General features: G+C 42.5%; 1 protein-coding gene across 2 annotated transcripts in view; it reads left to right on the top strand.

The window, feature by feature from the left end:
• Positions 1 to 1,468: 1,468 nt before the first annotated feature.
• sec31b (SEC31 homolog B, COPII coat complex component) overlaps positions 1,469 to 14,203 on the top strand; it is a 74,897-nt gene continuing 62,162 nt past the window's right edge. For both annotated transcript variants that reach the window (XM_067972664.1, XM_067972663.1), the window contains exons 1-5: positions 1,469 to 1,571; positions 6,302 to 6,394; positions 7,829 to 7,952; positions 8,450 to 8,636; positions 11,135 to 11,230. In XM_067972664.1, coding sequence (XP_067828765.1) covers positions 6,316 to 6,394; positions 7,829 to 7,952; positions 8,450 to 8,636; positions 11,135 to 11,230 — 486 coding nt within the window. In that variant the 5' untranslated portion in view covers positions 1,469 to 1,571; positions 6,302 to 6,315. The remainder of the gene's footprint in view (positions 1,572 to 6,301; positions 6,395 to 7,828; positions 7,953 to 8,449; positions 8,637 to 11,134; positions 11,231 to 14,203) is intronic.

The following is a 14,203-nucleotide window of genomic DNA, read 5'->3' as shown; positions in this document are numbered from 1 at the left end:
CTACCTCACCTTGGATCCCATGAGATTTAACCTTATGTAACAACCTACCATGCGGTACCTTGTCAAAGGCTTTGCTGAAGTCCATGTAGACCACGTCTACTGCACAGCCCTCATCTATCTTCTTGGTTACCCCTTCAAAAAACTCAATCAAATTCGTGAGACATGATTTTCCTCATGACTCACAAACCTTGTCATCATTAGACAGAAGAACAAACTTGTATTTTTATAGCATCTTTCACAATCTCAGTTACGTGGATAGACTGGAGAATCTAGGGTTGTTCTCTTTAAAGCAGAGAAGGTTGAGAGGAGATTTGATAGAAATGCTCAAAATCATGAGGGGGTCCGGACATAGTACATAAAGAGAAACTGTCCTCAATGGTGGAAGGGTCGAGAACTAGAGGGCACAGATTTAAGGTGATTGGCAAAAGAACCAAAGACGACATGAGGAAATTTTTTTTATACGCAGTGAGTAGTAATGATCTGGAATGTGCTGCCTGAAAGAGTGGTGGAGGCAGATTTAATTGTGGCTTTCAAAAAGGAATTGGATAAATATTTGAAGAGAAAACATTTGCAGGGCTACGGGGAAAGAGTGGGGGAATAGGACTAACTGGATTGCTCTTACAAAGAGCTGGCACAGGCTCGATGGGCCGAATGGCCTCCTTCTGTGCTGTAAGGATTCTATGATAATGAAAGGGGAAGAGATGGTTAAGTATCCTTTGGCAACGGTGGTGTTTCACAGTTTTCACAGATCTAGCCACTCCATGGTCATTTATCAAGATATGGAGATGCCAGTGATGGACTGGGGTTGACAAATGTACGGAATCTTATAACACCAGGTTATAGTCCAACTGTTTTATTTAAAAATCACAAGCTTTCGGAGGCTTTCTCCTTCGTCAGGTGAGCGAAGGAGAAAGCTCACCTGACGAAGGAGAAAGCCTCTGAAAGATTGTGATTTTTAAATAAAACAGTTGGACTGTAACCTGGTGTTGTAAGATTCCTTACATTTATCAAGATGGGGACCACAGCATCCTGCAGTGGGTATGGCCCTCTCACTGTCCTTTACCAAGATGGGGACCACAGCGTCCTGCAGTGGGTATGGCCCTCTCACTGTCCTTTACCAAGATGGGAACCACAGCATCCTGTAGTGGGTATGGCCCTCTCACTGTCCTTTACCAAGATGGGAACCACAGCATCTTGCAGTGGGTATGGCCCTCACACTGTTCTTTACCAAGATGGGGACCACAGCATCCTGTAGTGGGTATGGCCCTCACACTGTTCTTTACCAAGATGGGGACCACAGCATCCTGCAGTGGGTATGGCCTCTCACTCTCCTTTACCAAGATGGGGACCACAGCATCCTGCAGTGGGAATGGCCCTCTCACTCTCCTTTACCAAGATGGCGACAGCACCGGGCCGCCCACTGGTCACGTGCTGATGCTCAAGCGGTGAGTGCGCGCCGGCGCAGTTGCCACGTCGCGGCCTCAGTGCTGCGAGGATTCGCAACCCCTGTGTGAGGGAGCCAGTGGGCTTGTCGTGTGTCCGCCTCGGGATTTACAGCCAGCGTCCTCACGGTAAGCAGCACTTCTCACGTATGGAGACCAAGACCCTGGCCCTGCGGCCTGGTGCACAGTTGACGGGTAGAAGGAGTGCTCGCTGACGGGAAGGCAGCAGGCCTCGAGCCCCTACAGGCCCCGGGGTACAGGTTCACAAACCGGGACAGCAGGTAACATAGAAGCTGCTGGAGTGGAGCGCCCTGCCTGCGGTGTGACAGCACAGAGAGCGTCTAGGGAGCTCGGGGTACGTTACCGAGAGGCCCTGATCACTGTCCTCCGACTGTCTGGGAGGGATCACTCTGCAGCCACCCCCTGCAGACTGCTCAGGGGTCCCTTTACTCCAACAGCCCGGAGAACCCTCTGCTGCCGAAACCCAAATCCATGACTTCGGCATCTCCACACTCGACTATTCTAATGTTCTTCTGGCCGGCCTCGCAACCTCCACCGCCTGTAAACTTCAGCTCATCCAAATCACTGCTGCCTGTATCCTATCCCACACCCAGCACCCCTGTCCTTGCTGACCTACATGGCTCCTGGTAACCCAACGCCTCAAATTTAAAATTCTCATCCTCGTGTTTAAATTCTTTCATGGCCTCACTCCTCCCTTTCTCTAACCTCCTCTAGCCCCACAACCCCCACGCCCCAAATTCTCCATTCCTTTGACTGTGGACTGTTGAGGGGGAAAATGGTAACTGAAAGGATTTTAAAGTACAGTAATTTGAACCATTAGATTGGTGCAGCTTCTTCCTTCTCATTATGGTTACACTCTCCTGATGATTCATTAAGGTTGATTGTATTCATAAATTCTTTGGAATTTTTCACTGAAAGTTTAGCTATCTCCTTTTGTCACATTCATTTGGCATGGTACCTAACTCTGTGTGATTTGTAGCTGATTAATAAATACAGTGAAACCTGTAAATTAGGGACACCTAAGGAACTTGCATCAGGTGTCCTTTTTTTGCAGATGTCCCTATTTTCAAAATGGTCATTGTATGTACAATAAATTATTTGGGACTGTCAGTGTCCCTTTTTTGGAGGTGACCCTTTGTACAGGTTTCACTGTACAAAGTTTGAGCCAGTAAGGTTCCAGTGTGACGTGGACTGTGCATATTACAAGCGCAGCAGACAAGGTGTTAGAGGAATTATGATGGACATGAATTTCATCATACACAAGGTTTTTCTAATGTTAGCAAATCTCCTTATGCTGCTCATGGTAAGTCAGAGGGTGCCACTGTTTTATAAGGAACATTATGCCATTTAATTAAATAATACATCATTCTGCTGAAAGTGTACGGTGTAGCTACAAAGTTTAATTGATGTTGAGCAAACACTGGGTCAGCTCGTTCAAAGGTTGATTGCTGTTCAGGCTAGAGATCAGAACCGTGTCTTTATAGGAAAACCATATTTGCAGATATTGTGGCTCTGGTATCGTGTGTTCCTGGAAAGTTTGTTTCTTTACATTTTTCTTTGGCATGTGAGACAACAATTTGAGTGTGGCATTTGGAAGTGAGAGGAAATAGGTTAGAACGTGGCCTAACCTATTAGGCCACATGAAGTAGTTGAGGCGAATAGCATAGATGCATTTAAGGGGAAGCTAGATAAGTACATGAGGAAGAAAGAAATGGAAGGATATGCTAATAGTGTTAGATGAAGTAGGGTGGGAGGAGGCTCATGTGGGGCATGAACACCGGCATAGACCAGTTGGGCCGAAAGCCCTGTTTCAGTGCTGTACATTCTATAAAATGTGTGCTAGATAATAGTGAATCCCCTATCGTGTTGCTCACAGTAAGTGATAGAGTGCCCTGTCCTGCAAGGATGAGAACATTATACCATGTAAAATAGGATGTAAGTGTTTGTTGCTTTAAGTAGTTCAGTGCTACTTCTCTTAATTTTTGGGCTGTGTTTATGCCACTCTGTAATTGACAGCTAGGATGTCTTTAAAGATGCATTATTTGAGGTGAAAGGAGAGGGAGCTCGTGAGCTTCAGAAGGTGGCCAACAGTAGAATTAAATGTTTATGCCTCGATGTTGGCAATACACTTGTTCTGTTGCTGCAAAAAGTGTAACTACTCAAATATTATTTTACTCTCCCACTAGGGAACTGTTTAGCCTTCATTTAGTGCTTCTCTCTGACAGACTGGCTGAGATCAACAGCCTGATTATCGAGAGAATTGTATGTGTTAACCTACAACTTGTACAGCTCTGGTATGGTGACTTAGTGCACTGATACCTATTTAATCCCTCGTGACACAGCAAGTGAAAGAATTTGTCTTGGATTGAGACTGTCTTCCAGCACTAACTGAGCACTTCAGCTTAGAAATTAGTCTGATCTCAGAATTGGGCCAGAGATCCCTCTTGTTGGACCATTGATCAAAATGATGTACTTGCTGAAAGGTGCAAGCATGTCTGTGGGCTCCCAGTGGTTTCCTTGGGAACTTCAAGCTGCATCCCTCCACGATTTGTGATTTTGTTATTTCCGGCATCCTCACCAACTACCAAAGGAAGGCTCGACTTGGACATGCGCTATTATGCACTGCAGTCGTCAGACAGGCTCTTGGTCTGTTCCCTCGCTGCCCTCTCCAGCTACCTGATTATACAACCCATAAAGCAGTGATCAATATCAAACTGAGTGCATCTGTGAAACTCTGTAGCCTATTTATTGACATACACAATGCGATGAATGCACTGTTTTTGATTCATCAGTATTTTAATATTCACTTTTTGTTATGAATACTTCAGTTCCCTGTCTGAGCTTTTAAATTTAAATGCTGCGCAAGCACTGCATGGCTTATGTATGTGTTCAAGGGATGGAAAATAACCAGCTCCTGGGGAAAAACCTTAAAATATTTATGCAGCTTTGAATACATAGAATGTTAACGTGACATTTTGCTTAGGGGTTGATTGCTGCGCAAGTTTAGCTGAGAAGGCTCAACACTGCATCGAGTATGAGGACAAAGTGTTTACATGCAGACACAACCTCGATAAGCGTTCACTAACTTGTTATTCAATGGTCATAGGACATGACAAGTGGAACTTGTAACTACTTTTCCATGATCACTTTCCTCCTAAGAACTGCCTCCAGTACTATTGCCAAAAACAGCCTGTAACTTTCTTTTATGGAAATTTGTTATTGATTTTTTTGTGGGCATCTTACCCACTAGTATTTCCCTGATTGTCCCCCACACTTAATTGCCCTCGGCCGCACTTCCAAGGCCAAAAGAGCACGTAGCTGAGCTAATCGTGAAGTATTGCTGCTCTTGTGCACACAAGTGTTGTCGTTAGAGCTTAAGAAAAATGTAATGGTTGATGTACTTTACCCCCTTGAGCTGTGGAAAAACATCTTGCAATACAATTATAGATTTCGTTCTTCCAAATTTGGATTATAATCTGGAGAGAGCATTTTGAGCTGCATTACTCTTGTAGTGAAATAGTAATGATTGTTGGCTCGTTACTTGTGGGAACAGTTTAAGGTGATGAATTAAGAATACCACAGGAGCGTATTGGTACAACATTAAGGTGTGTTGGTACAAGTGTAATTTTTCCCATGGTGTATTGATAAGCAGTCTTGTCACAAGGTATTTTTGTGCTCAAATCCTGTTCCACTAAGACACAGACTTAGTTTGCAAGCCAAGACCGTAAATACCAGAACATGTAAGTTATTCTCACATTGGGAAAGTTGCAATTGGTGTTTTGCATTAGTGAAATGTAGTAAAATAAGCACTGCCAGAGCTGTTCTCTGCTTGCTGTGTCCATGTAGAAGGCTGCCAAATCTGATTACAGTGTAACCTGTAAATTAGGGACACCTATGGGACTTGCATCAGGTGTCTTTTTTTTTGCAGGTGTCCTTATTTTCAAAATGGTCATTGTATGTACTGTAAAAGTTGTCCCAACAATCTTGAAGAACCAGCGAAGATTATGATCACCTAATCAGCTGCAACAATGCCAAGAGCTTCTGTTTGGAAGCAGATATAACAACAAAACTGATACTGCAAGTACAGTGGAACCTGTTCCTAACAACACACTCAGAAGATGGACAACCATACCGAGTAGGGCTGGGCGCGTCCCTATCTTCTGAGTCCGCGTGGAGTAGGGTGCGTGCGCATCTTCAGGCGTGCGTTGTCAACAAGGTTGCTTTTGGAAGTAGGGACAGTGGCTGCAGGGGTGATTTAAACCCTGATACCAGATGGACAGAATGGAATCCGGTAACAACCCATCGGTCATCACGATCTTCAGACTCAGATACAGTGTGTACTTTAAACATTTTAAAGTGTGACGTCAGGCTGTATCCCATATTTTAAGTTGTAAAAAGGCTTGGTAGATTGAAGGCTATCCATGGTTCGTAATTTGTGAGTGTCTGTGGTTTCAGAGTGCTGCTTGCATATTTTACAATGCAAGTTATCTGGGTCTCTCAATCAGTGTCCGTTGTTTGCAGGTGTCTGTTTTTTGGGAGTGTCCGTTTATACGGGTTTCACTGTATTTAGGAAGTGTTCTCTACTCACTCTGGAACACAGTGGACCAGCAACTGCTGAAATCTGAGGAATATTTGCACCTTAAGGAGCTCACTCTCCTAAATTTAACTTATCTCAACTTCTCATTGCATTGATATCAAGGGATGATCCTGAAGCTCTGCAATGGATCTCCCAGCTGCACACTATAACCTTCTCATCATGGAGGGCTCTAATGAGAAGAACATTGTGTGCTGTCTGGTATCTGGGCAGTTTTTCATGATCATTGACTTTTGTTTTTCAGGTCAATAAGATAAAATGAAGCTGAAGGAGATTGAGAGGACAGCCATTCAGTCCTGGAGTCCTGCTTCTCACCACCCCCTCTATTTGGCCACAGGTAGCTTCATTAGATCCATCTAAACCGCTAGGAATGTGTTCTACACTGTGAAGTTCTAATAAACAGTTTACATTTTCATTTTGGAATTAGTGTTAATCCCATGTTTTTTGTGAATATTGAGGGGAAATATATTTTTAATTTCCTTTTATAGGTTCTGTTATAAAATGTAATACTAGATGAATAATTTTACACAATTTCTCTTCCGAAATGTGCGCTCCAAAAGTTGAGAGCTGTTTGGACTGAAGAATGGATCGCTTTTCCATTTTGATCACTGTTAGTTAATATCAACCATTCCTAGATGAAGTGTAAAACAGTCAGATACAGTGTGGGACGTCCTGAGGTCATGAAAGGTGCTATTTAAATGCAAGTTCTTTCCTCCTTTTAATAATAAAACTCTGGCACTACTGAATTTCTGGTCCACCAAATATGTCCCGGTCTTGCTTACTTCCCCAACAATGTGCCTCAGCCCCAATATCAGATGAACACCCTCTGCTGCACCCGTGTGACATTTCCAATTCCATATGTAGCTTTTTGCGTTCTCAAGGTGAAAATGACAAGTTATGGACAGCCTTGTGCTGTAGACCCATTGCAAATTTAAATCAAGGCCGTCCTAAAGTCATTTCATGCTGGATTCTAACAGCTGAAAGAAATTTTCATCTCAACAGTCTGAACTGAATTGAACCTAGCTTTTAGGCGTGAAAGGATCTTGTGCATTTTATACGGTTTTCCAGCATTAATATTGAAAGCCCTGTAGTGGCGTAAGTGAATCGTGCCTTTTATTAAACGATGCAGCATTTTCAGTGCTGTGGAGTACTTCACCACATAACGGTTTTCGTGAGGTCTTAACATTCAAATACACAATGTAAGAGTCCAGTGACTTTCTGACATACAATAGAACTTCATCCTTTTGAAGTAAGCAAGACCGGGGCATATTTGGTAAACCAGAAATTCAGTAGTGCCAGAGTTTTATTATTAAAAGAAGGAAAGAAAAAACTTGTATTTAAATAGCGCCTTTCACGACCTCAGGATGTCCCAAAGTGCTTCACAGCCAATGAAGTACTTTTTGAAGTGTAGTCACTGTTGTAATGTAGGAAAACGCAGCAGCCAATTTATGCACAGCAAGGTCCCACCAACAGCAATGAGATAAATGACCAGATAATCTCTTTAGTGATATTGGTTGAGGGATAAATATTGGGCCAGGACACTAGGAAGAAATCCTTGGTTGCTGTTATCCATCATTCGAAAGACAAGTGAATGTTGCTGTCTTGGGCCAATAGGCACCTTTTGAAGTTTAGTTCTAATACCAAAATAACTCGGCTAAAAAATGACAAATTCCCATAGCAATTTTTAAAAATTTGTTTCAGTAGATGATTTGCATAAGCCTATATATTATTGTTGAAGTGTAGGTTACATCTTCTTTCTTTTGCACTGTAGGTACCTCAGCACAACAGTTGGACGCTACCTTCAGCACAAATGCAGCACTGGAGATCTATGAGCTGGACTTTTCGGACCCCTCATTAGATGCAAAATTACGAGGCTGCCTACCTGCTACAAGCAGGTGAGTGCTTGGTGCATACGCCTAAACACATGGCAGTAAAAGAAGACTGACAACTCCTTTATAATAGTGTACAATTTTTTAAAAAATTCCTGAGCTACTGGGACTAGGATTCACACCATAACTTGCATTTGTTTAGTAGATGCTGTTAGAATGTCTTTGTGAGTCTTCCTGTTATAGTGTGTCGGTGTATTATTTTCTATATTTTGATGGAATCGGGCAGGTCCACACCTAATCTGGCAAGCTATTGATCTCTTGTCAGAAAGACACCATTTGCTACTCTTCATAAAAGGAGGGAGGCAAGACACATTGGAGGAATTGTCAACTGCTCTGCTGTTTAATGCACATAATAAAACAGTACTGGCAGGGTCCTCCGATGCGTACCCTCAGCTTGGAAATGACATATGGCCAGGGTGACTTAAATGAGGATGAAAGTTGATTTAAAAATAGAAAAATTGTTTTTGGGGATGGAAAAGTCACTTGTGTGGTAAATGTTACAGATTTCACAAACTGATCTGGAGCAGCCATGGCACAAGCTCTGATGGAGTCATAGCAGCTGGAGGGGATACAGGAATCATCACCCTTTACAGTGCAGAACAGATCCTTGTAGCAGGAAATGATCCCATCATTGGGCAGAGTGAAAAGCATGCGGGCCCTGTGCGAGGACTGGATTTCAACCCCTTCCAGGTATTGAGACTACGGTCTTGCTTTCATTCCACTCCATTTCATTGAATCCCAAATCATTTTCTACCTGCCCTTTATATTTCTATAAGCTGAAAAATAGCTTGTGTAATGTTGGGCAAAAGATAATTTCTTACCATGTTTGCAGTCTTACTTAATGCATATGGTACCTTCTGTGTAACTTATTTGTGTATTTACCAATCATAACAAGTTGAAAATATAGTGACAATTACAAAAATAAATGAAATTATGAAAAATTATTGAATTAAAAGTATGTTTGTATGAAATTGCAGCAGAAAAATTGTTGCAATTTCACACATCCAAAAGTCTAGCAAATAGTTTGAGTTATCATGATAAGTGAATGTTTTACTCCCAAGTCAGGTGTGTGGTGTGTTAGATTCAGGGTAAAGCTCTCTGTGCCTTGCTGCATCAAGCAGCCACAGTGACTCTGTGAACAGAAAACCCCTGTCACTATCTCTAATTCTGAATATATATATCACTAATGTTGCAAGAGAGCCTAATGCATATTATATATAAGATCTCTTGGCAACGTTACGTAAGTCCACGAGGGATCATCTAGACTCTTGGTCTAGACCAACAGTGTGACTTGACCTATGTGGCATTTTCCTATGATAGATCATTTTCGCCCCTTTTTTTGTGTTTGTTTCTTACGGTGAGGAATGTTCGGCTGGGGACTGGAACTCTTCTCCATTTCGGGCACTCAATATCAGCATAAAATAAGAATAAAGCTCTCTCTACTCTGTCCCAACAACTTGCCTCAGTCCCAGCCTCAAAAGATTACCAGCATCACATTTTTTCCACAGCAGCCATCCTGTGGCCTTTCCGAATGGGAATGCCAATTAGTGCTGAAATAGGGCTACTTTTGTGCTGAAGACCCGTGCCCACTAGGAACTGGATTGAGACTGCCCAGACTCATTTCACATAGGATCCTGACAACCAGCAGGTGGGGGAGACTTCCATCCCATCGGTCTGTGCCGGATTTGAACCCAGGTCTATCAAAATGTAAAACATTTTGACTGCCTGACTGCTGCAAAGAAATTGTTTGAACTGCAAAGGAAAAGACATCCTTATAACCCAGGGGCCCTGTAAGGGTCTTCTATTGGCTGTGTCTCTTCTACTAAAGTGGTAATTGGAACTTTGAGAAAGAAACCAAATACATACTTATCAGAACCTGAGAGCTAGGTTCCGCACCCCTCGCCCCCACCCCCCCCCCCCCCCCCCCGGCACATTGACTATGAATGAGTGGGTGTGTTTCTAAGAACATGCTGACCGGAGCAGCAAGAATTATTGATGTCTTGTTTTCAAATGGTTAACCCAGTTTATGGAAAATGGTACTTCACTTTAATTGCACTGATAGTATTTTATCTGTATAGAAATCTGGACAAATAGTTTTAGCCTGTACAGAGTGTTCTTGCAATGCAGTATTTTTCCACCTTTGAGGCGATAGGAACACGTGGGTATCCCATGTATCCTCCAATAAATGATTTATTGGGATTTAGCATTAATTGTGCAACCTGGGCTATACTAATATGGCAGAGAGCTAAGAGATGGCTTTCATAAGAGCTGTGGTCTGCTTAAGGAAACTGTAATCTAGCAGTAAACATGAGCAAGGTCTTGGGAGGCAGGGGAATACCTGCACTGTAATCACCTGTGCCAAATGTGAGACAGTCAGATTGATCGTGATTATCTGTAACCAGTGAGATTGCTGCAAAGTGACATGAATAAAACAGACATGAACAAAATGGTCACATGACTTTAGCAAATGAGATTGCTTGAAAGCATCACAAAGATTGGGCCAATGAGGTTACTCAAAAGAGGCACACATGTTTTTGTTTTTTGTATTAGGTTTTGAAGTTTCTGTCCACGTCTCCTTTCCTTGGTTAGATCGCTGTGGTCAGACCCCATCTGGAGTTGCATTTAGTTCTGGGCACCACACCTCAGGAAGGATTATATTGGCCTTGGAAGGGTTGCAGTGCAGATTCACCATAATAATAACGGGGCTCAAAGGGTTAAATTATGCAGACAGGTTGCATAGTCTGGGCTTGCATTCCCTTGAGTATAGAAGATTTAAGGGGTGATCTCATTGAGGTGTTTAAGATGATTAAACAATTTGATAGTGGATGACTCCAGAACAAGCTGGCATTACCTTAAAATTAGATCTAGGCCATTCAGGGGTGCTGTCAGGAAGCACTTCTTCACATAAAGGGTAGTGGAAATCTGGAACACTCACCTAAAGAACTGTTGAGGCTCGGGGCCAATTGAAAATTTAAAAACTGAGATCGATAGATTTTTGTTAGGCAAGGGTATTAAGGGATATGGAACCAAGGCGGTTAAATGTGGAGTTACAATGCAGATCAACCATGATCTAATTGAATGGCAGAACAGGCTAGAGGGGCTGAATGGCTTACTTCTGTTCCTGTGTTCCTAAAATGTTGAATTTAATTTTGAAATGTTTTTTTTTCCCAAAATTTTTCTTTCTTTAGAACAACCTTATGGCTTCCGGAGCTAATGATTCTGAGATATACATTTGGGATTTAAATAACTTCAATACACCAATGACACCAGGAGCAAAATCCCAGGTACATTGCAGTCATTACTAACTGTTAGCAATGTTGCACCTTTGTCTTCGATAATTGCCAAAATAACGCTGATAGAAAGATGCTCCCTGGCTCGGGGGGCCAGGGGGCGTGGGGCAGGGGAGGGCGGGGGCATGGTAGGGAGTGTTGACATACCCTGAACAGGCTGGGCCTCTTTTCTCTAGAAAAGAGAAGGCTGAGAGGTGACCTGATAGAGGTCTTAAGATAATGAAAGGGTTTGACAGGGTAGACACAGAGAAAATGTTTCCACTTGTAGGGGAGATCAAAACTAGAGGACATAAATATAAGATGGTCACTAATAAATGCAATAGGGAATTCAAGAGAAACCTCTTTACCCAAAGTGTGGTAAGAATGTGGAACGTGCTATCACAAGGAGTAGTTGAAGCAAATGGCATGGATGCATTTAAAGGGAAGCTAGATAAGCACGAGGGAGAAAAGAATAGAAGGTTATGCTGATAGGCTTAAATGAAGTAAGGAGGGAGGAGGCTCGTGTGGAGCAAAAACGCCACCATAGACCAGTTGGGCCGAAAGGCCTGTTTCTGTGCTGTCGCCTCGATGTAACTCTAATATTGAGAATGCCAACTGCTGTTGGTGGCTGCCGATACTTTAGCCTCCTTCACGCACAAAATGACAATCTTGATGCTGTCCAATTTGAGTATTGCAGTGAATTGATTTTATGAGATTGAAGTATTGTCTAAATTATCCTCAATACAGTATTTGTGCATCAGTAACTGGAATTTGCAGTATTTTTCCATACTGTGCATAATTGCACACTGTATAAAATGTTTAATTTATCTTTTAATGCAATGTAAATAACATCGCTCTTTTGCTCTCTTCTTTTTCCTGTCTATCCATCCACAGCAAAGAGAGGTAAGGTTTGAAGTACACATTCTGCAGGTGTAGCCTAGTAATGTGTGTGTTTGTGTGTGTAATGTCAATATTTGGATCTATTAGATACAATGTAAATGCACAAGGTAGAAATTTATAGCACAAAAGACCGAAAATCAGTGATGTGAAAACATAATCATCAAGCGAGCCATAGCAAAAGTGGAGAGTGGCTTAAGAATTGGCAAGGCTATAGACAGGGTGGTATCTATATTGAAATGTGAAGAATGGGGCAGGTGTATGAGCAAGGCATAAGTGGGAGAGTTGATGGAAGTGGCAAGCACATGAGGAGTATACTTCAAAGAGCACCACTGCCATGAACAGAATGGCAGATGGGGAATGAGGTACACAATTGTGATGCTCATTGATAGAATGCACCAAAGTGGGCAGGAAAGCAAATTAACAACAAGAAAAGAGAAACTTGCACAGACAAAAACAATGTACAAACCTGGACAATAGAATAAACTTCACAGAAAGCAGTCATGGAGACGGTCTGAAATCAGTGAACCTAAAATGTAAGATGAGCCATCAAATGTATCCACAGCAAAGTCTGCAAAAAAAACTTCATTGACGCTGGTGCAGTGAGGATAATATGTGCTCTTTTCCTGGCAGGACCTGGGGTTTCATTCTATCCGGACTAATGGGATAAAAGTTTGTCTCTATTGGCGCAAAATACTTCATACCACAGCATTCCCAATGGTTGAGTGCTGTGGTACAAAGCCTACAGATCAGATGGTCCCAAGTGTATTTTTAGTCCGTCTTGAGCTAGATGATCTAAGTTGAGCTGCTAAAATTGGCCTCGCTGCCCCAGGGCTAGGAATTCTGTTCCTGATTGCTATTCAGTGAACCCTGCTAGGAAGTGTGTGGATGTTAGCTGAGGACAAGATAGGTTCTGCTGTGATGCTTCCATAGTTGAATAACTTGTTGACACTCGTCGACTTGGCTTCCTTGAACAAAGCACTGGAGGGCTGTCCATGCCATTGGAAGCCCACCCCACAAGAGTTGGAGCCATCAGGAGAAGTTGGGGAAAATTGGCTTTTTAAAAATAATCCAGATTAATTAAGGCACAAAACTGCCCATAATTTTGCAGTGGTTTGGAGTCTCCTAATGATCGCTGTTATGGGAATGGAAATGTCATATTGGTGTACTAGTCAGTGTTCTTCTGAGTTCAGAGTTAAGGCACAGTTCTGAGGTGGAACAGAGACTCTTGCTTTGCATATTCCCATCCTGTACTTGGCTGGGGACTTCTTACCTCTGATGACGCTGAGAAAGAAAAAAAAAATCTAGTAATCCCGTCCAAGAAAATAATTCACTGGTAAAGGAGATTACAGGAGACTAAAGATTTCTAAATCGTCATTTAGAAAGGCATGGATTAATCAAGGACTGTCAGCATGGATTTGTTAAGTGAAGGTCGTGTCTGACTAACTTGATTGAATTTTTTGAGGAGGTAACAAGGAGGGTTGGTAAGGGTAGCACGTTTGATGTAGTCTGCATGGATTTTAGCAAGGCTTTTGACAAGATCCCATGTGGCAGACTGGTCAGAAAAGTAAAAGCCCATGGGATCCAAGGGAAAGTGGCAAGTTGGATCCAAAATTGGCTCAGTGGCAGGAAACAAAGGGTAATGGCCAAGGGTTGTTTTTGTGATTGGAAGGCTGTTTCCAGTGGGGTTCCGCAGGGCTCAGTACTAGGTCCCTTGCTTTTTGTGGTATATATCGATGATTTAGACTTAAGTGTAGGGGGCATGATTAAGACTTTTGCAGATAATACAAAAATTGGCTGTGTGGTTGATAGTGAGGAAGGAAGCTGTAATTTGCAGGAAGATGCAAATGGACTGGTCAAGTGGGCAGAAAAGTGGCAAATGGAATTCAATCCGGAGAAATGTGAGGTAATGCATTTGGGGAGGACAAACAAGGCAAGAGAATACACAATAAATGGTAGGATACTGAGAAGTTAGAGGAACAGAGGGACCTTGGAGTGCATGTCCCAGATCCCTGAAGGTAGCAGGACAGGTAGATAAGGTGGTTAAGAAGGCATACGGGATATTTTCGTTTATTAGCCGAGGCATAGAAT

The sequence above is a fragment of the Heptranchias perlo genome, chromosome 36 (genome assembly GCF_035084215.1).
Source record: "Heptranchias perlo isolate sHepPer1 chromosome 36, sHepPer1.hap1, whole genome shotgun sequence".
NCBI classification, from domain to species: domain Eukaryota; kingdom Metazoa; phylum Chordata; class Chondrichthyes; order Hexanchiformes; family Hexanchidae; genus Heptranchias; species Heptranchias perlo.
The sequence above is the reverse complement of the archived record's forward strand: the minus strand, read 5'-3'. Positions and strand labels throughout refer to the sequence as shown.